The sequence below is a fragment of the Rhopalosiphum maidis genome, chromosome 1, assembly GCF_003676215.2.
Source record: "Rhopalosiphum maidis isolate BTI-1 chromosome 1, ASM367621v3, whole genome shotgun sequence".
In the NCBI taxonomy this organism is placed as follows: domain Eukaryota; kingdom Metazoa; phylum Arthropoda; class Insecta; order Hemiptera; family Aphididae; genus Rhopalosiphum; species Rhopalosiphum maidis.
In genome coordinates this window covers 39,083,006-39,109,891 of record NC_040877.1, presented here as the reverse complement: position 1 = coordinate 39,109,891, position 26,886 = coordinate 39,083,006, and the positions used below count along the sequence as shown (strand labels likewise).

The window sequence follows — 26,886 nt, the reverse complement described above, 5'->3', positions numbered from 1 at the left end:
TCCCCCCGTTCACATGACAAACAAGCTTGCAGTGGCCAGTGACTGCATCGTGCGTATTGTTAAAAATTTTGTATGCAATATGGCTGTGTAAAACGTCAAATCTTATAACCCATTTTATATCAATTTTTTTTATTAAAAACAGTAATTGTTTCTTTTTTAATATTACCAACATTTTGTGTTATCGTCTGTATAGTGTTAGTGTTAGTTGTCGTATTTTTCAAAGTTGTTAATTTTTACCGCAATTTTGTATATTTTATATACATAATTTGTGCCCAACCCAATTTGGCACTAGCTGCCAACCGTATATATACATTTTTTGATTTTTTATCCATCCTGATCGCGTCCCGTGCGCTTCGTGTATATTTGTGATGACTATTTTCCGATCGGTTCGTCCATCGACGAATCACGATTAATACGATATGTTGGCCAGATTAATATCGTCATCTACCGGAATACCGAGGTTCGGCGTTAACGTAGCACCGCACAAACGATCACAGTGAGCATGAACGGTCGAGGCCAAAACCAGAGCCATCAAAGAAAATTCGAAGGGATGTATCCAAGTTAGTAATGTTAAACTTCAGCAATTAATTTCCAATGTCCTCGACCTATAATATAACGCATAGTTATTTATTGAGTTCGAATTAAATTCTTGATATTATGTATGAAGAGAAGGTATTAAAGTAGTATTTTAATGTTATCACGGTACTAATTTTCCCCATTAACAAATATGTTCATCTGGATTCACTTCTGAAATCTTTCAAGTGTTTATTTGATTGTGAAAACATTGATTTATTGATGAATAGATAAAACTTACTTACCACGTAATATTAGTAGCTACAGACTAAAGTACGGAGTAGTACAGATTAAATTCCAGTAAATTGATTACATTTAATTTAAATCATTTGCAACGGTTGAATGCCAGATCAAGTTGTTGGCATTTTTTTACATTGTTATGTAGATGCCAAAGGTTATCTCAGAACTCCACGGATAGTGTTAATGATAGTGAATACCTATCAAAAATTTAAATGTACCTATTTATTAATTTTTTTTTTTTTTACCTCATTTCTCATTAAATAGTTAACTTAATTTTGCCTTATTATAGACATATGTATTTACTTAGCTTTTATTCATGATCAATTATTCGATCTTTATATGAAATACATCAATGATAATTAATATTTTCTAGAATAGTTTTTAATGCAATTGATTCACCAAATTATTTTTCTGTACATTTTCCATAGAATTTACATAATTTCTTGGAAATTAAAATTGAGTTATTATCAGATTATGCGTTTGTTAGTATTATATTCTAAGTCTATAATGCTATGTTTATGTAGGTAATTAATTTGAAAGCAATGTATTTGTTGTAATTAAACATTGCATTTCTAATAGTACAGATGTAAAATGTTAAGGATAGATAATTACCAATAGCTTGATCTTTATATTTAAGTAGGTAGTTCTATTAGGATATTAAACACTGTCTATACAATATTTAACTTTTATATTATAGTACCTTAATTGGTATGTTAACCTAATAATGTTATAAACGATTATGATAAATAATATTTAATACATTTCATTCATTTACAATTATTTAAATAAGTGTTATAAGTAGAAAGTATTGAGTCTAGAATTAAATTATTTGCACAATTAATAATTCCAAATTTAATTAATTAATAGATTCATTTTGTCTTCATGATTTTATTTTGTGTGTAGAATAGTTTTTAATAAAAAAGTTAATTTATGGTAGGTATAAGTTCATAAGTATTATGTAATTTTTATTGTAATCTAGTTAAATTTAGTTAGTTTACACCTTATAAAAAAGAAATTTATACATACTACCAATGTATTAAAAATTAAAATAAATAAATAGGTTCTTTTCTATATTTTAGAAAAGTGATTAATCTAAGTGTTGTACATAATTTATTTACCATTATTTTTAATTCTTATAATGTCGTAGCTCTAATAATCAGTAATCACTTATAATATTTGGTAACATTGTTTGTGTTGAAGCAGTTTTATTGCATAGGAATGGATACTAAATTGGTATATTTTTTTTTTTATTATTTCCAATAAATCAGAAAAATTATTAGGTGTAGTATTATATAATAATATATTGTAATGTATTCATATACAAATATAATGTAAGTACATTTTTTATTTTTGATATAGTTTTTTTTCTAATTCATTTTTGTATTGTTAGTTAAAATACGAATGTGGTATCATTTCATGATCTTTAATTTTTGTAGTATTTACTCTTTCCTTACAAGCAGTATTTTTGTTTAATATAGAATAAAATATTTATTATCCCTGAATGTTACAGTAGGGGGATTTCTAACTAGCGCTGTTAGTACATTTTTCCATTGTTTCAAGTTAAGTGATGAGTCTTGTCTAAATCTGAATAAATAACTGTGGTTTTTTGAGGGGGTAAACCACTTTATAGTCAATTTTTTAAACACCAGACTTCCAATTATGTGTACTTCTATGGACTTACGTGTATTTCCATCTACTTCCAAAGTATTTCCTAATATTTGTATACCTACTTCCACTAGTGGTTACCCCCCCCCCCCCCCCCCTGTTTATTGTAATGCATTGACTATTGAATATCACTATTAATGAATACAACTATCTAGGTACTAAATATTTCTATACTATTTTGGTAGTAATTATATTTTTTTTTCATATGTTTAATATTGGTTAATAGAAAGATTAATAGTGTTTAGTATTTAAGAAATAATTATTTATCTAGGGTAATATAACTAAATAAATTAACTACATTATGGTAATTGGTTATAAAGTTTCAAAACTCACTAATAATATGTAGTCAATCTATTCCTCCATTAAACTTTGTTTCCTGACATTTATCATAAATGTGTCTTGACAGTTAGGACTTGATCAGAGCTACAGGGAAAAGAGCCCAACATTCCTAAATTATTTTCTACATATCAAATGATTACACTTTTAATGTTTGATTCTTATTTGGTTGAAAGCAGATATATCATAAGATGTTATTTTCTACTATTCCATTCCTCTTATTTGTATTTCATAATTCCTCTTTTAAGCTTATACTACTTTGTATCAACTGTTTAGGATATCTGGATTTTGTTCGGTACATTATAATATACATCATCATAGTTAGATACATGAACTGGGTGAATTATTGATTATCTGAATCATTTTGAACGTTAATGCATACTTATTTTTAGTGGGACTATGTATGAAAATAGAGGAAACCACTGAAGTGATAATACAATAATTTCGATTAAGATTGAATTATTATTTGTATATTTAACAGATAAAATTTTCATACCAAATGCATATCTGTAATACTGTACATCCCATGATAAAAGATAAATAATTGCATATTTTTATCATAAAATTATAATATCTTGGGCCAATTTAGACTGCTTAATACCAGTCAAGGAACACTGAACTTATGACCTACAAGCCATGCCTAATGATGCATAAGGACAAATTAAAGTACCTTATAGTCTTGTTAACATAATAATAATAGTAAATAAAATATGTAAATAAGTTATGTTACAATATTATTAAAATGTAATTAATATCCATTTAATACAAGTTAAGTAAGCTACAGATGCCTCAACTACACTGTTGCCTATAAAATTGAGTCATGTGTGTATCTACATAGGCGCCCTTGTTCCTGGATGTTTTCTTACAGATTTTGCATAAGAGAATTCTTGTTCTAATCCCCACTTTGTAATTTAACAATAACTAAAATAAAAATTTGAAAACCTTAAAGATTAACAACATTTACATTACCACAGATAAGGTGGAAGTTTTAATACTATAATAAGTATGTATTTTTGGAGGGACTGAGCTCTTACAAGTCTTTTATCTTTCAAATTAAGCTTGAGTTCATTATAAATTATAATTATTAATTTATAAATCTTAATATTTATTTTTGAATTAGAAATATAAAATGCCCTAGAAATATTTTTATAATTACCTATATTTTTTTTTCTATGTATTTAATTTAATATTATAAAGATAAGAAACATAACATTTAAGTGGTAAAAATATTGATTATTTAGATTAATAACAAAAAAAAAATAATCACGCCATATAGTATTTTTTTTATCTGTAGCCTATCATTTTATAATACATACTGGTGTCATATTATTTTGTAAACTGTTCATTAATGCTAAGTCATTATAGTTTCTTGATTCCTACATATTGTGAATAATTTCCAACACTGGCCTAGAATTAAGTGAGTAAAATAAAATTGTCTTTTAATTATCTAGAATCTATTAAAAAATATTTAATTAACTAGTAACAATCTTAGATATATTAAAAAAATTGACAAAATATAATGTAACATACATAAAATCTAAACAAATCAATTACCTACTATCTGAGAGTATATTTTATTTTTACCCCATCAACAACAAATTTTTGTAACTATTATAATTTTTTATGTAAGTTCTTAGTCTGTAATTAAAAATATTACAAAAATATTTTATTATTATAAAATTGGTTATTTTCCATTTTTGTGCACATGTTAGTTGTTAATAGTCATTATGGTCATTACTTATTGGCAAAATGATAATGAGTAATTCATAATTTTGTGATTTTTATTTTTGTTTCAAATCATTATTAGTTTTATAGGTATACTTGAATAAATAGTAGAAAAGTTATGGCAATCGCGGATTTTATGTTTATAGTGATTTAAGATTTGTTGGTTTTTTTTTTCTTGAAACATGCTTTAATATGCTTTAATTTATAATAGGTTATGAATATTTAGTCATTGGTACACTCGTTTGTAGGTCACTGTCATGAATATGTTAAATGTGAATTCTAAGATAAATCACTACATATCAATGACAAACGATTCAGAACTCAGTATGTCATCCTCTATATCTCTAAGGATGTATAATTATGTATATAATTTATATCATTATTATTTTAGTAATACCAAAAATATTTTAAATGTGATATATAATTGTTACTAATGCGTAAGTTAATACAGATATACTGTAAGATGTATGAATAGCTTAAAATTATTAAATATTTTTCATAGTGTAAACAAATTATGGTATATTGAAAATAATAATTTATGTAATTTGTGGTACCTAAGTTAAACTTTTTTTTTGAATTATGGAAAAAAAAATCAAATCTAAAATATTTAATATTTATTTCTTTAAAATTTAAGCTTAAAATGTTTATTAAGTTAGATCGAATACTCGAGCTTAAGTGATTTCCAATTAAAATTATTACTTAATTAAAAAAGATGTTTGTGTTTTCAATAATATTATACACTTTAATAATTGTGAAAAATGTTACATTGCATTTCAAGTTTTGACTGTGAAACAAAATAACTAAAAATAAATAAGTCAAATATTTCAATTATTTATGAAGATACTATAAGTGCTAAAACATTTTGTAAATTGTATTAAAAAATTTTTTATAAAAAAATTTAGTTATTTGTTTTTTTTATTAACTACGACAAAAAAATACTAAAGAGGAATTTGTCTTAAATAATTGTTATTTTGCGAATATTTTGAACAGTATTACAAAGGCATATACAGGTTGATTTTTTTTATCATAAATCACTCATTATTTCAAAAAGTATTCATATTAGCGCTGGGTAAGATGTATATAAAGGCTTTGAAAAACCAAATAAAAAACGTTATTCGACAATACTCAATTAAAATAAATAGTAGGACATAGGACGGGTATGATAGTAGAGAAAAGTATCATTAATGATCATGTGAAATACATGTGATTAATAAAATTCCATTGTATTGTATTGACAAATATGTTTTTCAATCCGTGAAAAAATAGATTAATTAACTGATAATTAATATAGAAAATTCTAATTTAACAAAATTTGATACAGTACATGTAAATTTTAATTAAATTAACCTCATAGTTGATAACAATTTAAAACGAATTTCTGTAACTAACTTTATCCACATATATATATATATATATATAAGAGTGATTCTTTTATCAAACAACACTCATTATTTCAAAAAGTATTAATGTTTTTGAAAATATTTTTTTGCTTAGTTTCAAATTGTTAAAAAACAACATTTTTACTAAAAAATTATATTTTTAAATATTTTTATCCTTATAATTGTTTAAGTTTTTTTTCTTTTCTGAATGACAACATCGATTTTTAATTTCATATTCCAAAGCAGAATAATTTTTTGAGTATTTTGATACATAAAAATCGAATTTATGGCGAGTAGTTTATGAGTTATAAGTATTTAAAGTTTTGGTTTGCGGAGTGGTGTGATACCGAATAACCCCGCAAAATGTTTGTCCACTACTCCGCTTGTTTAAACTTTTAATACGTATAATTCATAAACTACTCTACCTAATTTTTATGTATCAAAATACTCAAAAAATTATTCTGCTTTGGAACATGAAATTAAAGCTATGTTGTCATTCGAAAAAGTAAAAACTTAAAAAAATGTTTTCCAAAACATGAATACTTTTTGAAATAATTAGTGTTTTATGATAAAAGAAGCACCCTGTATATAGATTATACATAATAAATACATATTATGTGAGATCCAATTTACAAATTATAGAAACCTCCCTCAATATTTCATATTCAAGTATTTTTACTAATCATCACTAAAGGTGGCGTCAGATTCCAAAACATTCATCGCTCTGCTTAGATTTTAAAATGCAACCTTGACCCTCGGAAAAATACTTAAAACATTTTATCATCAACTATAATAAAACTATGATTTATATATAAAATGTTTTTGAATTATTTAATATAAAGCATAATAATAATATTATAATTATAAATAATTATTTACCTACGATCTAAAAATACTAATTATTTCCCCCTAAATTACTTGATACATATGGTATATCATATGTATTTTTTTTTTTTTTTTTGATAAAATTTAATAAATTTATAATATAATTATATTGATGAGGGTTCTTATACTTTATTTCAAGTACATTGTATTTTTATTCGTTAGTTTTCATTCTGTTCTTCTGGAAAAACCTAATCTGAAAATAGAAAATTTATATTTTAGGTATTTTATATTTTTGTGTAGTGATATAGTAAAAAAAATTCTAAAAATAATAATTATTAGTCATTGAGTATTTTATTTTTAATTGTACATATCCTGGATTCTCAACTTACACATTTAACAACTACCTATCTAAAATATTTTATCTATTAAAAAAATTTACCAGTTATAAACTTGTGAATAAAAATTAATATTACCTAATATCGACAATTGCAAAACTATTTATTACGAAATCGTAAAAAGCATAATTTATAAGAATCAAGTGATCTAGATATTGATATTTAATTTTTATAACAAAAAGGTGGTTACACTGCTATATTAGTATAATATTAAGCAAATCAATTAAAAAAGTTGTATCATGTTTACAGATTAATAGATAAAATTATTTACTAATATTTCAGTACGTGGTTTTTCTTATATTTTAATACCATTATGATTCTTCTATTTGTCTAAATATATAATAATGTTCTTTTAAGTATAATAATATTAAAAAATTATAATTTGACGTTTAATATCATGGCTTAAGAAACCCTGTTAGTTATCAGTTGGAGGGGGAGAAACAGCTGTTGATTCATGTGCTGTGGTAGTGTATATCTGAAGGTAGTAGTGGTTTTGCCAGCCTGGCATCCACGTTTGTTTAGCTATTTTAAACATAAAATAGTTGTTTAATATACCATAATATTATTAGTTAAAGTAAATTTATTAAACTATTTGTATATCCAATCCCGATTTTTTTAGTGTGTACCATAATATATGTATAAGTTTTTATTAGTTTTATTTTATATATATTATGAATGGTAGGATTACCTATATTTATTTGAGAAATGTGTTTTAATGAAATTTTCAATATTCTATACAATTATCTTTTTAATTAGATAAATCATTAATTCTGTATATTTTATAATTATAAAATATAAACATATTATTTATAAATTCTTGGTTAATTGTATTAATATTTTTATTGTTTATTAGTTATATTTAAATTTACATTTAGTTTAATTTAAATAACCTGTTAAATATTTTTCTAAGTTAATTTAAGGAATACATATTTTTCAAATTTCATATTTCTATGAACAAATTTTAAATATAAAATATTAATTGCTCATATCATCAATAAATCTTTAATTTTTAATTTATATATATTTTTTTCAGACCCTAATCATCAGTTTCCCCAAGCTGTCCAAGTCCAAAATCCGGGGTATATAATTAGTGGTCCACGTAATAGACATTATGTAAATCCAAGTACACATAACGTTAGTGATATGAAAAATAATCATATGACCAATATGACCCATGGTAAGTAAAATATAAAAAAGAATAAGTAATAATATTATTGCATGTAAAATTAATATATTTCTAGGTCAAATCCAAATGGTACCTACACATATTTCTCAAAGACAGCCAACTGTAAGTATATTATTATGATTAAAAGTATAGTACTTACCTATATAACATTTATATGCGTTATTATAAATGAATAGTTTCTATAGATTAACATTTTTAATTTTAATCGTGAACAAAGTCTATTTATTTATTTATAGAATTTAAGTTTTGTATAGGTAGTTAATGAAATATGTTAAATTGCAGAAAGTAAAAATCATATAAAGTAATAAAATAAAAAAGTTATACATGTATATTTTTATATCAAATATGTTACTTAAGTGTAAGTTACACTCGCATGTGTTGTCTTATAAATATACAATATAGACAATTTATCTTCAGCAGAACCATTATGTGTTATTTGCTTAAATGTTATAATGAACTTTATTATCAAACTGAAAGGTAAGAACATAATCTGGGTTTATATCATGTTTTAGATTCTGAGCGAAATAATAGAGAATTTATTGATTTTGGAATGATGACGTTTTCTTTTTTGTAAATATTAAAAACAAATATTTTTATTATCAGTACCTAGTGAGATTTCTGGTAACAAATTGGCTTTAAGTTGTGTTAATAGGAGGGGGATTTATAAATAATCAGAAATTTCCTTTAGATATGTGATTTATTTTTAATGGCAATTGAGTTGTGTATAATAAAATCACTTATTGTTAACTTATTAGAAAATACTGATTTTTTAATATTCATAAATTTAGTGATATGCACAAGATACACATTGTAAAATCATTCATTGATTCGTTCAGAATCTAAAACTGTTTTTTTCTGAATTAAATATAATTATGTTGTTAGATTTGTATACAAAGACAAAACATGGATGTGCCTCTTAATTATAAATAAAAATAGTTTTAAATCTTGATGTATAACTTTTTGTTAAGTAAATGCATGTCATAATAATACAAATTTTCAAATTAAAATATATTTACATTTTGTTGAGTGTAAGTAGCAGAAGAGTATTATTTCCATATTGTTCAATTAACATGATTGGGAATATAATATATTTGAATATGGAATATCCCCTATTTAACATTGGTGTTATGCGAAATAGCTTTTTTGTGGTTTTTTTTATGGTGTTAGCAAATTCACTGACCTAATAGCCTGTTTCCCTTAAAAAATTCACCATTCAAACAATAATTAAGCCCTTTGCATTGTTTTTTAATATTTGAATTTTTTGTTTTTATAAAAAAAATTTATCCACCAAAAACTAAGTTATATGTGTAAGAAGAATATATATTATACATATCTATCAATTATAATTTTAAATATATTGGGCTAGTAATTGTCTGAATATGGTAATTAAGTAGTATTGAGAATTTACAAATGTTTTTTCCATTTTAGTATTAACAATTTATTACTTAAATAATTCCTTTAAGAAAATGTATTTAATCTCAATACCATTTAATACAAACAATTATTTTTGTGTTAGTGATATGATGTCTAACTTTTTCCAAACTAATTTTTGTTATGTATATTAATGCTTGCTTTTTGTGCTCAGCTATCCCACCATATAAGACCAAATGCACCACGTAATTTACCAAGAGGACCCTTCCAGTATCAGGTAATTTTCGATGCAAATTACTGATTTGGTAAAAAAAAATGTATATATAATTTTAATATTTTCCTTCTATTTTTAATAAGTTATTATTTCACTTAATTTTTATTATCCCTTGAAAAACCCATTTATTAATTCCCCATCATTGGTATCCCTATGCAACGTTCTGCTACTGGTATCAAGTGAGCGCTCACCTCGTTGTTTTTTCATTATTATTTATTATATAATAATAAATATAGAATATTGAAACTAACATAAAATTATTTATATTTTAATTGTTTATAAAAAAATGTTCTTAAATGTTTCCGATTTATAAATATATGACCTTAAAACATTTAAAAACTACAATATTTTAACTTTTTTCATAAACATATGTACTTAAAAAAATATTTTATTTGATCATTTTTTATACATAATAATATTATCATTATTATTTAAAAAATATTATGTCAATACTACTGAGTGAGTGCAACGCGCATATTATGGATAATACTAACTTGCATGCCGATATCTATTCAAGAAATATTAAAAATAATTATTATATTCACAAAAGTATATTTAGACACATGTCGATAAAGGTCTTAAATAGTATCAGATGAATCAAGTAAACAATAAACAAGTAGTTCTCAAAATACTAACGAGGTGAACACCACCATGATACCAATGACAGGTTAATGATGTGTTAAAAAATGTATAATAATGTCTAGTACAATTACTAAATATTTTATTTTTTATTTAACAAAATAATAAATCCTCTTTTATTAAATTATCAACTTTTGTGTTTAATTTAATTTAAAGCCACATCTCAATTTAATGTGGATTTATGGACATAAGTATTTGCTGCTATCAAAAGTAAACTTTTTATGTTTGAACACAAATTAAATTAATTATTTCTTAAATAAATATGGTTATAAATTAATGATATTATCAAGATTTTGTATTTATTTATTTTATTGTAATCAATGTTATTCCCTAGCTTTAAAGCTATTAACATTTAAAATGATTTTACTTATTATGTGCTTTATTAATTACATAGATATATTATGTTTAATAATGATTATTGTTGTTTATACTAACATAATTATTTTAATTATTGAAAATGGTATAATTTCTATTGTTGTGTTTTGAACTGAATTTGTATTTATCTGGGTGTTGGACTTGAATAATATACATTTATTAACCCCTATTAGATATTGATTAACATAAATTATAATTTTAATTACTTAGTTGAACCTATACAATTTGTATTTATTATTGAGCAGATTTATGTTCAATCAAAACATATTTTGAAATTGTTAACTTGATTAGAAAGTTTCATTAATGTTATTCATATTGAAAATTATTTTTATAGGTATATTTACCTGGCAATGTGGCTTACCAAGGATCCGGTAACCACCCAGCATATTATCCATTTACTCCACAACAGGTACTTATTTGCTAGTATAAATATTATATAATATAATTTCTTTGATACATATTATTTTTTCCATATAATTCATTCAAGTTTGCCAATATTATAAATGCAAACTGCTGATCATTTTTATTAAAAATATATGGATGTAAAAAGCACATGATTTCATATTTTTTTTTAAATTATTGATTTAACTGTGTTCTATCTAATATATATTACATTATTTTTTTTAGACTTCACAAACAGCTGTACTAATGCCATATGTAAACTATAATACCAATCAACAAGGTAGTTACAATTTTATTTTATTTTTAACTACAAAATTACTACTTTGATATTAATATTTTTTTTATACTAAAATGTATTTTTAATTTATTAAATATTATTTTAGGTTTAGCTAAAATTAATTACTTTTATATTATGCAGAGCTGTGGGAAATTTTATTATATTATTCATATAGCATAAAAACTGTATTGTTTTATCTAATTATGAATATATTAATTTTTTTTAATTGCAAGTACCTAATATAAATTATACTGTTGTTACCTTTATAGACAGTTTTTAATGTACCCTAACATTAAGGCAGTAACTGTAAAGTATGTCAAGATTATAGGGTTTTTAAGAAAGATATGATTGCTTTTAGTGGATATTAAAATTATTTAGTGTTCAGGGTTAGAAAAATATTTAATTAACACATTTTATCTCAGTAAATTGATAAAATTTGTAAATTAAAATGGATGTTCTCAATTTATTGTAAATTTAAGGAAACTATCATTTGACAAAAGTGATGTATTAAAAATAGAAAACAAATAAAAAAAACTTAGTAACACATTTTTAGTAAACAATAGATTTAGGTCTTAAAATAAAATAATTTAAAGTTTGAGTTCCACTAAGTGTCTTTTGTCTTGTGCCTAATTATGGATTTTAGAATTTAAAATTATAATTTATCATTTTAATAAGTCCCTATCAACACCTAATGTACTATAGACTGACTTACCTTTTTTAAATGTTATAATTTTGTATACAAATTGTTATTCTATTTAAGCTTAAACTATCAAAAGTGTAATAATGTTGAATTTTCAGTTCTGTGATTTTAATTTATGTTTCAGGTATGTTTTTTACCCCGCCTTCTAGACCAATACAGATGACTAATCTACCACAAGGACCACAGAATCCTCCTGTAGCTAATATGAGTAATGCTCAAAATTCCCATGGACAATCTTTGATCGTACAGTCTCAACCAATGGATATGGCTCCTAGTACACAACCTATGCAACAAGTACCACAGCAACCTTCAACTACTCCAATGCAAATCCCTGAAGCTTCTAGACCTGTTCGAAAAAAAACTATTATTAAAATAGTTGATCCTAATACAGGCCGTGAGATTGACTTAAATAATTCATTACAAGGGCCACCAGTAAGATAATATTTATAATCTTATTAAACTTTTAAATTTATAAATTATTTATATTTTATTAAATTATGCATAAAACAATTAAATTTTTTGTTATTAGACTGCTGACGAATTGGAAAAAATGAAAGTTCAAAGCCAATTCCAAAGTCAAGTACAAAGTGCTGTTAAAAAAGATGATATTAAATCACCTGATAATAATCTGGTAATATATTTTTTATAAATATTATTAATAAATATAAGTTGCTCAAAACTCAATTATTATTTTTTATCTTAAAATTTATATATTTATGTTATAAAATTTGATTTTTATAAATTTTAAACTAGCCTTGTCACTTGATATAATTTTTCTGTTTTATTTTTTTAATCTATCTTCAAAATGAAAGTAAGTACTAACAAAAGTTTTAAATATGTGTTTCAGAATAATGAAGGAGAAGATAAAGTTCGAAATGAATTCCAGTCACAAGTCAAAAAATTAGCAAGTGAAAGCACTTTAGGATCCTCAAATGCCATAGAAATTGATGCTCAGATTTCTGAAGAAGTTACTAGTGAAGTTGAAGAAATAAGTGTTGTTTCCACTAATATAGAGGAAGTGCCTGTTGTAATAAGTGATTCAACTTCTATTGATGTTGGTTTGGCTATTAACACTGAAGACACTGCTTTAGAAACTTTAGATGTTAAAGAGAATAAATTAGAAACACCAATAAATACTGTACCAATTTCTACTACATCTCCTGATGTACAGATACAAAATACTGATGTAATCAATACTTCAGAGGATCCTATTATTTCCAAAAAGAATATAGATGAAGAATCTATTAAATCAGGTAATAAATTATTATTAATGTATTAAATAATCTAATAGCTCCTTCAAAATTAAATTTTAAGAAATAGTACTTATAAATGAAAGGAAATTAATGATAGTAATAAACATAATAGTTAATTCATCAAGTTTATTTGTTATTTTAAATTATGTTATTTTCTATAATTAATGTCCAATAGAAACCCTATTAACCATCTACACAGGGTCAGGACCCATGCGGTTTTATAATAATGTACAGATATTTCATTCATACTTTGAAGCTTTGTATGCAAAAATAACTATGGCATATAACATATGACAGAGTTATGGTGAATTGAGTTTCTATTGTACTTAACCAGTAGCTGACAATCTGCTCTCTTTGAGTAGCCTTGAGGCTTTGTGGACATATCCTTAATGTTAATTTCATTTCGTTGTAATATTTTTTTTTATATATATATATTTGAATCTTTCTGTCTAGATGATTTATAATCTTAGATATTTTAAATTTATAGAGTATTACTATTATTAAGTTTGACTGTTTTTGTCTTATATTTGATAACTACATAAAATACTAGTTAGTTTTTTGGGGCTTCATAATTTTATATTTATTGATCGAAACACTGATAATTCTAAAAAAACCTTAACCACAATTCAATTATATTAGATTAGTATAATTTCTATAAATGTTTATAACTATAATATAGTGTCCAATCTAAATTAATATATCCAAGTTCAGAGTTTAAAGCATAAATGTTTGCAATATTATTAATTGCTGCACTCCTAACTTAAAATTTGTTTGACAGCTTTAGAGCACGTAATTTCTCTAGAAAGAACATTATGGGCGATACAAATTTTGGCCTATATTAATACTTGAATATTTTACTTGTAGAATTATGTATAGAATCTATTTTTTATAATGAATTTTTTTTTAAAAATAACTTTATTTCAACTTTCAAGGAATTAAAATTGAACATAAATCGTCAAATTTTTAAACTTAGAGCAAAATTGCATGAGACACTAAAAGCTATTCTTTTTTTACGCTTGTTACAATTTAAATAATAATTATAAAAAAACATACATAATATTATTAAATAAGTATAACTATGGAAAAGGTCAGATGTTTTTGTACATTTAATTTTCAAGGTTATTTGTACTTCATATCAAAAATGTATTATTATGTTTATGGCAACTCCATAACCTGTCCTAAATGACTCTTTATAAATCATAATATTGAATATTAATAGAAATAATAATTGATAAGAGATTTAGAATTCAGGGTTCGTTTTTGTTAATATTACTGTATATTAGCTACACTGATTTTTATCATATTCTTAGTATTTTTTACGAATGATACAAATTAAATCAGTTGGCAATACTGAATGATATCAACTGTTTGCTAATGCAGAGGTCGTTTGTTGCCTTTCAAATTGCTTTATTATTTTTCATACCATTGAATGCGCACGTGTTTTTATTTTCTTAAAACTTTATATTTTATAATAAGGCCTAATATACTTCAAAATATAAATATCAGAAGAATGTCATTTTAAGTACTTGGAATTAATATGAAGGGACCTATTAGTGAGTACTTATCGATTTTTATTTCGAGAAGCTAAATTATTGTTTCCCACAATTCAAGTCAATTATAATGTTCTTGAATTAATTGAATTGTGTGATTTTATTTTAAATTCGTATTTCATACTGCATTATTGACGTTAATATAAGTGCCAATCATTTAATTATTATTCAATAAGATTTCAATTCAATTTTAATATTAGAGTATAATGTACTATATTGCATTGTTTTTGATTCTTATTAAATTTTAGTCATTTTTTTTAAATTATCTTATTTTCAAAACAAAACATAAACTCATCATTTATTACAAAAACATTTTTGAGCCTGTAGATAAAAACATTCATAATGATTAAAACACTTGTGTGAATGAAGTATATGACTATTAAATCAAATTAGTTAAGTTTCCACTACTAATTTAGTTTTTAGTATTATGATATTTTATAGTATATTATATTTTCCTTTAAAATGTTATGATTATAACATAGATTGGTATCCGTTATTCAATCTATTCTTTTAAACGTCAAAAAAAAATTCTATTTGTTTCAAGTACTATTTATGTATTGAGTAAAAAACAATTGTTTGCATAGTTGAATTAATTGTAATTTTTGTCTTAAATTAATGAAATTTATACTCAAATAAAAAAAATAATTTTTATTGATAAATGTATTAATAATAAAAATATGTTAAATTATTGCTATTTAAAAATCAGTTCTAAATTATCTTTTGAAATAACATATTTATTTTTAAACTAGTCTATATTAGTTTTTTATTCATTTAAATTATTAAATAACTAGGAAAGTTAAATTTGGCTTATATTTTTAATCTTTAACTATATTTAATTTCTTATTTTTGATAGTAAAATAGTTATAGAGGCTGACACATGATCTAGTAATATATAAATGGTGTACCTCTTACCTATTTTTAGTATTTTCATCATTGGGCTATTTCAGAATATTCTGGCAGCCTGCATAGCTTGTTAGCAGAACATCTGCTATGATGTTATTTAAAATGTTATCATCATATTGCCTTGACAAAATCTATCAACTTTAATTATTATCATTATATATTTAATTTTTATAGTTAAACCTAAAAAATCTAAAATCAAGAAGAAGAATAATCAGCAAAAGAATTTGGTTAAATCAGATGTCAATGATGGAATAAATGTAGACAATTCGATTGAACCTTCAACTATTGAGCCTGTTATTGAATCAAAAACTGTAAGTGAAATATAAATTTTACATAAATTCTTGTAGTATTATCTATTATCAGCCCCACTCTGGGCTATTTAAAATGTATCGTTTAACAATGTGAAAACTGTATAGTTTATGGTAAAAATAGTTAATTTCAATTTAGTAATTATTATACATTTTTATTTATTAATTGGAATTCTATGCTCTGATAATATCTATTAGACTCAATTATATGATATATACAATATATTTTTTTATATGCAAAACATTTTAACAGATTTAACAAACAATAGGCTTTCAGTTCTAATTCATTGTATTATTAAATATGATAAGAACTTGTTAATTGTTTTATTTATCACACCTCTTATTCATGTGCTTTTTGCTTAATGCGCAATAAATATTTCATATTTTTCAGAATCTATAAATTTAATGTAACAAACTTTCAGGTTCATAATTTAACTCTATTATAAAATACTAAATTATTTTAAAGGATATTGTTAAACAACAAGAAAACAAGGAAAATGAAAATAATAATCATAACTCTAAAAATGAAGAAGAAGAAGAGAGTATTAATTCAAAACCAGAAGAGTTATTACAGCAGCCAGAAGAAATTCAAAATAATGGACTTAAACATGAACCTGTTGAAAATGCAGCTCCAAAGTTACCTAGTTATTTAGAAAAATTACCCTATGCTGAAGGTTGGACTACTTTTTAAAATTTTGTTGTTTTTACATAAGTATTAAGGTTTATACTCTATATTTATATAGGACAATGGAGTATTACAAACCCATCTGGAAAGAAAGTGTATTCAAAAGCATTTTTATTACAACTTGGTAGTGAATCTGTTTGTCAAAAAAAACCTGATGTATTAAACAACTGGAGTAATCTAATTAAACTATCCGGTGCACCACAATTTAATTCATTAGGTGTAAGTTAAAAAAAATTCAATATTTGATAATAGATTAAGATAATTTACAATACTATTTATTATTATATAGGAATGTGATTCTTTTATTAATGAGATTTTTAAATCTTTATAAGTAATGCAGCTATGAATATTGATTTTATAATGATATATGTTTTCTGTCTGTCTTCTCCTTTTAAAAATACTTACATATTCTATAATAACAGTATATATAAAAGTTGTGAAAATTGTATAAAACATTTCTTAATAATAGTTAAATTTAAAACCTTAAAATCTAGTAACTATATCAAAGCCATTTATTGTTGGAAGAACTTAGAACAAAATAATTTATTTAAACAATAAATAACATTGATAATTATTTTGTTATATTTCAAAAGTATTTTTCATGGGAAATTAAGATATACCTATATTATTAAACAATTTACTTTAAGCAGTGAGATTTTTGATTTATTTTAGTACACTCTAATAATAGTATAATACCAATACTTATTTTTACTGTTTTATGATATTTAAAGAAATATGATACTAAATTGTGATCTATATGTAAGTTTATGTAATATAGTTAGAATGTATATTATTTAATAATCAAAATGTAATGATTAGAAACAATATATTACTTTAATATTTATGTCATGAAATACACTCAGTGATTGCTCAGACTGTCTCGGACATAATCAAATTGTATGCACCCATTACAAATGAATCTATAGTTAACTAATGTTATTGCAGAATGGCACTCACTTTATTCAGTTTACTTTATTGATTAATAGACTAAAATTTTGTAGGATATATAACCATTCAATATTAAATTTTTAAATATATCAAAATCTATTAAGAAAATGTTTAGATGAGTGATGTGATGTGCACATTACATTACAAATTTTGATTTTACTTTCTCCATTGTAAAAGAATCGCTCTTTATACATGTAATCCTGTGTATATATTTGTAGGGATATTGCTTTATATTTTTTATATTTGTATGGTGACTGGATTATTTTTGTGTAATTCACTATGAATTAACTTTTATTAGGGGATGGTACCTAATTTACCAAGGTCTCAGAGTGCTAGTGCAACTGGATTCATGCCTTCCTATTTTAAACTTGGTAATAGTCAACGTGGTAGTGGTATGCCTATTATGGTAAGTAAATAATTCGATATAATTAATTATTTCTATATAATACGATTTATAATCTTTGTGTTTATTTTTATAGCAGCCAGGTGCCAAACGGAATAGTAGTCAAGGAAAAACAGCTAGTAAAACAGCAAAACCTAACACTATTCATATGTCTCTTTCTTTACGAGAAGAAGTTAAATTAAATCAGACTGAAAATGCTTGGGTTCCAACAGCTGCTAAAAAAGCCACCAAGTCTGAAGTATCTAAAAACAAGAATGAAGAGGAACTTAAAAATGAAGTAGGATTTAAAATAAAAATATATAAATATATATTCTGAATTCATGACAATATATTTATTCATTAATTAATATTTATATAAACTAAATTAAATACAATCTTAAATGTTATCATTCAGTAAACTAGTGGTGCGCAACCTGGGGGTTGCAAATGATTTTTAACTCCAAATAATAAAGTTTTTACTATGTTTAGTATTTTTTTAGTTAAATTGAAAAATATTAAAATTGCTTAAATTTAACAATTTAATTTATATGAATAAAATACATTAATTAGGTGGGAAGGGTTGCTTCATAGAAATAAATTACTTTAAGAGTTGTAGATTATAAAAGGCTTGGCACCACAGCAGTTACAACATTTATCCACATAATTTTAATGAAAATATTTGAGACTTTTTTAAATAATATAATGTATGTATAATATCAACTCTTTATATATTAAACATTTATTTTAGGAAGTAAACAAAAACGTTCGATCAATTTTGAATAAAATAACTCCTGATAATATGCCTTCATTAACTGAGCGTTTCAAGGCATTACCAATTGACACTATTCAACGACTGGAAAAAACTATTGATTTAGTTTTTGAAAAGGTAATATATTTAGTACAGAATTATAACAATAAAAAATTTATTTTATCTTATTTATGTGTAATATAATTATCTTGCAACTTAAATATCAAACTGGTAAATTATTTATTAAATTTGATAAAATTGTCTTATTTTTAACTACAAAAACTATTTGTATGTTTCCACAATTGAAATCATTTTTTCAAAATATTTTACTTTTATTGGCTTAAAATTTATTAAATTTGAGTAAAAGTTGTTTCATTAGTAATAACTTAAACCACCAATACAGGTTTTGAATTATAATTATATTCTTCTTAATAGGTACGCTACATACTGCAGATTTAATGATTTGTTTTTTTTATCTATTAATAAATATTTATTTTTCTATTTCAGGCAATAGAAGAACAAAGTTTTGCTCCTCTTTATGCATCTTTATGTTCAGCTATGCAATCTGTACAAGTTAATTCTAAGGATGGTAAGACCGCATCTTTTAAGAAGTTGATAATAAGTAAATGCCAAAGTCTATTCGAATTAGACAAGGCCCAAGAAATGGATTCTGCTAAGAAACTCACTGAAATCAATTCATGCAAAGATCCAGTAAATTCAATAACATACAAATATGCGAAAAACGGTCATTGTTAATTTGTTATTATTATAATTTTCAGGAAAAGAAAAAAGAACTTCAATTAGAATATGAAGAAAATGAAAGAAGACTACGCAAACGTTCTGTAGGAAATTGCCGGTAAAAATATATAAATAAATTATAAATAATTAATATCAGGATCCTATATGTCTTTATTCTATGTTATTAGATTTATTGGTGAATTATTTAAGCAAAAGATTCTTACTCCAAATATTATGTTGTATTGCATTGTGAATTTAGTCACTAAACACGTTGAAGAACCACTCGAATGTTTATGCAATTTATTAAAGACCGTTGGAAAAGAATTGGAAGAAGTAAATTTACTCTTTATTTTATTATGTAGATTACAAATTATATTTTTTATATTAAATATTTATATTTTAACAAATTTAATCTATCATTAGATAACAATAGATTAAGTAATCAAAATATAATTCATTTAATTCATTAATCAAGGTTAAATTATCCATTTAAGATCATGAGATATTGCTGAATTTGTTTTAGCCTTACAACCAAAACATTTTTTAATACTGTAAATTAGCACATATAGTAAGTTATTTTTCATTAATAACTTGTATGGAAAAGTTATAGATAGGATATATACCTCCTGATACATTCCTGCATGTCACTACTGTCTTTCAAACATACAAGCGAAACTTGTTCCGTTGTACAATTCTTTATAAGCTTTATTAATAGACTGAATTGACTTTATGCATATCTTACTTGATAGGTAAAATCATCAGTGTTTTCTTATATTATTATTTTTTTTTTTTACAATAATTTCATTTCAAAGTCATTTATTGTAAATTACCTTTTATAAATGGAAATTGTTTTTACCTATACTAGCTTATAACACATTTTTTTCTACAGTATACAAGATTGTTATGTTTGTAAGACTAAGATATTTGTTGGTTACTATGTATGTACGTACATTCTTACTAATTTACTGTTCCATTTTTTTGATTACATAAATAATTTCTTAAGTTAATATTTTATTTCCTGAATCTAGTGAATCTTAATCTCCTAGTGTTTCATATTAAAATTATACTTGCTTGTTTGTTACATTATATTATATAGGTAATAATTATTTTATTGTTTCAGTCGTACAATTTAAATGATACCTTTGATAAACTAAAAGCTTTAACATCCAAAGAAATGAAATCAAAGATTCCATCTAGAATAAAATTCATGATACAAGATGTCATTGATTTACGTAGGGATAAATGGATACCAAGGCGAACTGATAGTAAACCAAAATTGATAAATGAAATAGAGAATGATGTCAAAAATGAAGCAATAGAACAACAATCTATATCACTCGGTTATAATAGACCTGAAAAACGAGATCATCATCGTGGGGATGACAAATTCAGGGGTGGGGATAATAAAAGTCGACGTACGTATCTTCAATTTCTATACATATAAAGTTGATAATATGTTTAAAGAGTAATGTAATTTTTAGTTTTATGTATGACGTGTTTTTAAATGATTTATTTTGTCTAATCTTCTCACTGAAAATTTTATTAAATGTTGATAAATTATTTGCTATGATAAAAACATTATAGTCATATTAATTATATTATTATTTATTAATGTTAATTACATAATGCATGTTAATTGTATTAATTAATAATATAGTAGCTGACAGTAAAATATTATTTTTAGGTGGAAATGAGAATGAATGGAATGTTGTTCAAACTAATACTAAATATAAGCAACAAAATTATACTATTGACCAAACTAAATTATTAGGAATTAAGGTAATACAATATATTAGATTATTAGTGTACAACTTAACTTAAATATTAAATACAATTAATTTTTTAGGATAACACATCTATGCCAATCTTATGCCCACCTAAATGGTCATTTTCCTCTGGTAAAAATACGACATTTACAAGCAGTAACCCATACGCTGTTCTAAATGATGACAAGAAATCATCAAATTCTTCACAAATTATGTAAACATACTAGTTTTAATTGTATAAAATGTATTGTTAATGCTTTTTATGCTATTTTTTTTTAGATCTAATAAAAACACATCACGAAAGCCAGTTATATCTGAGTCTGAAGAAAGACAAAGAATGATGTCTGGTATGGCTTATCTTTAATAATACACATGCACATTTAATAATTAATAATTCAATTTATATTTTGTCAGGTGTAGCGAGTATGATGCCTCAATTTGCTCAACCCACTCCTTCAATAAATTCTTCTAGTTCACAACCCAAAGAGCCTGTTGAAAAAGCAATTCCAATTCCTGATCAAATTAATATGAGATGTAAAAATATCCTTCTTGAATATGAGCAACTGCAAAATTTTGATGTGTGTATTTTAAGACTAAAATATTTAGAGTATAAAACTTTTGATAATGTATTGTTTTAATTTTAATATGAATTTTCTTATATAGGATATAATTTATTCATTAACTGAAGATGAATTTTCGGTAATTCGTACAAGACATGAAGAATTTGTGAAATCAATGTTGCTTGTAACTTTAGATAATAGTCCAAACATTCGAACTGTGGCAGGAAAAATTTTTGCAGAACTTTTATCTAAAAAAATTATTTCTATGGAGGCCATAACTCAAGGGTAAATTAATTTTTTTACAAACTATGTGACATACTAATTTTTGTTGTGTTTTTTTTTTTAAAGTATTGATGCTGTTCTTAAAGATTGGAATGATTATTTGATGGATTACCCTCAATTCTTCTCCTATATTGCTGCCATTATTGGTAATTTTTTATTTATACACTTAATTATTTTAATTTCACAAGCATTTTATAAACAAAATATTTATTTTTTTTTATAGCTCCATTATTATTATCACAAAATGCTTCCTTTGATTTTAATAATTTAAAAGATTCGTGTACTTCAATACGACCAGATAATTCTAGTAAATTTTTCATAGAAGTATTAAATAAAATTCTTAGTTCCAAGGAAACACAAAACATAAAAGAAGTAAGTAATAGTATTAAGTTCTAATCAGAATTAAGAGGACGCTATACCTGCATGTGTTGTCTCTGTCTTATACACACGTAACATTGTTAAAAACTGTTTTGCGTGAGACAACTTTACTCCCTCGATATTTATATCAAAATTATAAATCCCATTGGCAAGAACTTTACCTGTGACGTAGCGTTTTAATTTTTTTGATAACATGAATGCAATTAAAGTTATCGATTTGAGATTTTTAGATTTGTTTCATTTAATTTTAATTTTAATTTTTTAATGGGATTTATAATTTTGGTTGTTTTGTATAAAATATTGAGGGAGTAAAGTTGTCCTGCGCAAAACAGGTTTTAGCTATGTTATGTGTGTATAAGACAGAGACAATACATATGGGCATAGCGTCCTCTTAATATTAGCTTACAGTTACATGTTTTTAACAGAATAAATGAATCTAATTTTATTTCTAGTTTCTAGTAACAAATTAGTCTCAATTTTTGAGCATAAATTTTGCACCAAACACTTCTTGTGTTTTTTTTATCTAAATTTAAAATTATTCTAAGTTATTTTTCAAGATTCTAAAACAAACAAAAATGTTTATATACTGCTTTATGTTTAGACCAGAGGTTTCCAAACTGGGTTGATTCATAGTTTCAAATAATACATTTTTTAATCATCTATTTTTTGTTGGTGTTCAAATTTGTTTATTCACTATAACAACAAAACAAATAATTAAAGGTCATTCATTGATATTGTAGGGTACCAAATTTAAAAAAAATTCTCAATAAATGTTATACAATAAAAAGTTGGGGGAAACTCTAGTTCAGACATTTAAAGTTGTACCTAATAGTTAAAATATTTAAATAACACATTATGCTTTTAGTTGGTCAAAGATATCAATTTTTAAGTACAAAAATTTTTTTGTTATTCTTTACCTAACTAAAATCAAGCTTTATTTAATTTAGAGAACATATTATTCATTCTGATGCGTAATGTTTCTAATGAGTATAAGCTTAGCATTTAGAAATTTTCTTAAAGTTATTTGTTATATTTTGTTATTAAATTACATCATTTATTTCACTATATTATCTAATACATTTTTGATCTGTATGAATGAATTTTATTTGTATTTTTAGCAACTAGGTGGTATATTGTGGATTTACAATAAGTGGAGGACGTCAGAATATGTTCCTCTTGATGTATTTATGCCTAATAACCAAATAAATAAATTTTTTAAAAATGATGTAAGTTTTTAAACCTTTTTATATTATTTTTGTTTTATTTATAAAATGTGTTTAATTTCAGCGTATTGGAGTATTCCTTTTATCTATTGCTATGTATGATAAAATGAAGCTAACTGATAGTAAACTACTATATGATATATTACATAGTTGGATAAGTGTGAGTAAATTAATTAATGATTAAATTTTGCACTTTATAATTTTATGCTTTTTATGTTTGATAATGTGTTATAACTTAATTTTTTCTATTTAATTAAGGTTAATATCAGTGCAGAAATAATAAAATGCCCTCAATTTGTGCGAGCATTAACTATAGCTATTGTCATAGTATGTTCAAGTAAGTCACTATTTTTGATACTATTGTATACTAGTTATTCTAATGTTAAATTTCAACTTCTAGAACCGAATCATTCTTATGAAGATTTCTTTGACCATGTTCATGTGAAATTATTGACTTGTTATATTCGGTCTGAACCACTTCCAGAACCTGAAATCCAGGCTCGAGAAGTTCAATGTCTCTATGGCATTCAAATAATGTCTGCAGCACTTGAACATCCTGGAGGTAAATTTCTATTGATGTCATTTTTAGATATATTATTAATTCAATTATTTTTCTACTAGGAATGGTATTAAGACTATTCCATAAACTCTATCAGGATAGTGTTATAAGTAAAGAATCTTTTGAACTGTGGAAAAAAGAAGATGAATTCAAAGCAGGATTCGATGAAGACTTGGAAACGAAAACCATGGCTGTTGTAGTTTTAAATTCATTCTTCCTTTCACTAGCAGCAAATGATTCTGATGAGGATGAAACAGTTGAGTAGTGTATCAACACTTTCTTATAGCTGCGTATATCCATCAATCGACACAAATTCTTCTATTTTTTTTATTTTATTGTAGATACCATGTTATAAAAAATTTATATAAATAAGAAAAAAATTCTAAATACTTAGCCATTTTTCATTTATTTCCTTTGGAATTCAATTATTTATAAATTTGCAAATATTTGTATACAGTGTTTTTTTGTTAAGGGTTTTATTTTAATTTATTTATCTTTTGTACATCTGGTTTTACTTTATATTAAAGCTAGTCTCCTTAACAATATAAATAATAAATGACCTAAATCGTTACCTCTCCACCCTTCTCTTTTTGACAATGGGATTATGACAAATTAATTTTGTTGGTATATTTATATGAATTATAATATATAATTGATAATTGTGTGTTTATTAACTATATTAGTTTTTAATACATGCTTCAGTAAATACGGAGACTATGCTATTTCAAAATTAAATTTCATTTAATGTAATGTGTCTTGATACAAATTCTTATAAAAGTTTCGAATTTACAAAATAATAATTGTTATGAAGATAATTCATTGGAGAAAATAACTATATTTTTCTATATACGTTGATACCATTGTCGGACTATTGTGTACAGTTATATATAAATTAATAATGTGTAAAGTTGCGGTTAATGTTATTTCTAAAATATAAAAAAAAAAATTGTAAAAAAATAATTGACTAAATATTTTAGTTTTAAACATGCTCTTCTCAATATCTGTATATATTTTGATCGTAAATGTATACTATTCCCTGCCTTATTATAAAAATTTAATAGTTACATTTTTTGTTATTACTAAGAGTGACCATTTTCATGTTAGTTATGGTTAATATGTGTAATCAGTTATGGTGTATTATGCTTAAACGATGAAGAAAATTATGTTCAGTGGGCAACAGTTGTGATAAAAATAAGTGCGACTTAATATTGAAATTTTAACTAAACTTATTTATAGTACTGAAATACTATATTAGTATATTATCCAAATTGATGCGTGGTTATAAACTATTAACTTATTCAATTTTTATTCGTTTCTATCCTGTTTAATTAACTTCACCATACAATAATAATATTTTTTCTCTAAGAATATTAAATTTTTATAAAAATTCTATAATACATCTCTGGCTTAGGTTATTTTATGCACACCCTCTAATTAATCTGTCGGTAATCAACATGCAAGTGATTTTCTTCACTATATTATAATAGAATATAGGTCAGAAATCAAATTGTATTACTTTTGACACCAACATAAGTATATCGTTGACTGTCTTGTGCTGCTTACACAGTAGTTTTTATCTGTAGTGGCTAGAAACCATGTCTGCCGTTTTGATTACACATATAGGTATAAGTATAACATACGGGTTTTAGTGAGCGGTAGCAGCTGGACCGCCCGAAACTGAACATGATCAATTTTTCTCATACAAATATGCAAAATGAATAACCCATGTTGAGTTGTAGGTGGATATAAACCGTACGTGTGTAACCAGCTTTACAATTACAACTACGTATCCTACTTGTATAGTTAATAGTTATATACTGGTATTATACATAGTAGTTAGTTTAATTAAGATACCTACTCGATGAGTGACTTTTGCGCAAACAGCAAGCACACTATACACGATGGGCTGACAAATAGTTGACTTGTTTCTGTGATGGAATTATTACTCTGTGGATTGAACTGACGAACGGGTGCTCTATGACCACCACCCGACAAACGCTTACAAAGCCGCCGATTACGTAAAATTTTAAGTATTTAAACAGAGACATGGATGTCTTGAAATTTATTTCGCTTGCAACTTGCACGGGCAGTCGGGCAATATAACCAATTGATAAAAACAGGTTCGGTTTCGGGCTTTGCCCAAAATGCACACAATGCAAAGTATTCACTCTGACAATACTGATGGTTTTATTAAGGACTCGCTGTTTTATACTCTAATTCTAATTAGATACTATAATATGT

The 26,886-nt window shown here is 24.4% G+C and overlaps 1 protein-coding gene across 4 annotated transcripts; it reads left to right on the top strand.

Annotated features, from left to right (window-relative positions):
- The first annotated feature begins 16 nt into the window (after window positions 1-16).
- Window positions 17-25,034, top strand: LOC113550484 (eukaryotic translation initiation factor 4 gamma 3-like). Of its 4 annotated transcripts, none has more exons than XM_026952356.1 (31): window positions 17-560; window positions 8,172-8,315; window positions 8,380-8,426; window positions 9,910-9,972; window positions 11,318-11,392; window positions 11,611-11,665; window positions 12,487-12,794; window positions 12,892-12,993; window positions 13,210-13,615; window positions 16,243-16,379; window positions 16,843-17,050; window positions 17,120-17,280; window positions 18,308-18,415; window positions 18,492-18,689; window positions 19,140-19,277; window positions 19,647-19,850; window positions 19,919-19,995; window positions 20,066-20,210; window positions 20,998-21,292; window positions 21,562-21,656; window positions 21,724-21,857; window positions 21,923-21,990; window positions 22,058-22,221; window positions 22,307-22,488; window positions 22,552-22,631; window positions 22,709-22,857; window positions 23,982-24,089; window positions 24,151-24,246; window positions 24,345-24,423; window positions 24,487-24,648; window positions 24,708-25,034. In XM_026952356.1, the coding sequence occupies exons 1-31, from the start codon at window positions 503-505 to the stop codon at window positions 24,908-24,910; spliced, it is 4,449 nt and encodes a 1,482-aa protein (XP_026808157.1). In that variant the 5' UTR covers window positions 17-502; the 3' UTR covers window positions 24,911-25,034. The 4 variants fall into 4 exon arrangements, with proteins under 4 accessions (XP_026808157.1, XP_026808155.1, XP_026808158.1 ...); XM_026952354.1 differs by having other exon boundaries at window positions 18,489-18,689; XM_026952358.1 differs by lacking the exon at window positions 17-560 and adding an exon at window positions 4,214-4,231 and having other exon boundaries at window positions 18,489-18,689.
- Window positions 25,035-26,886: the final 1,852 nt, after the last annotated feature.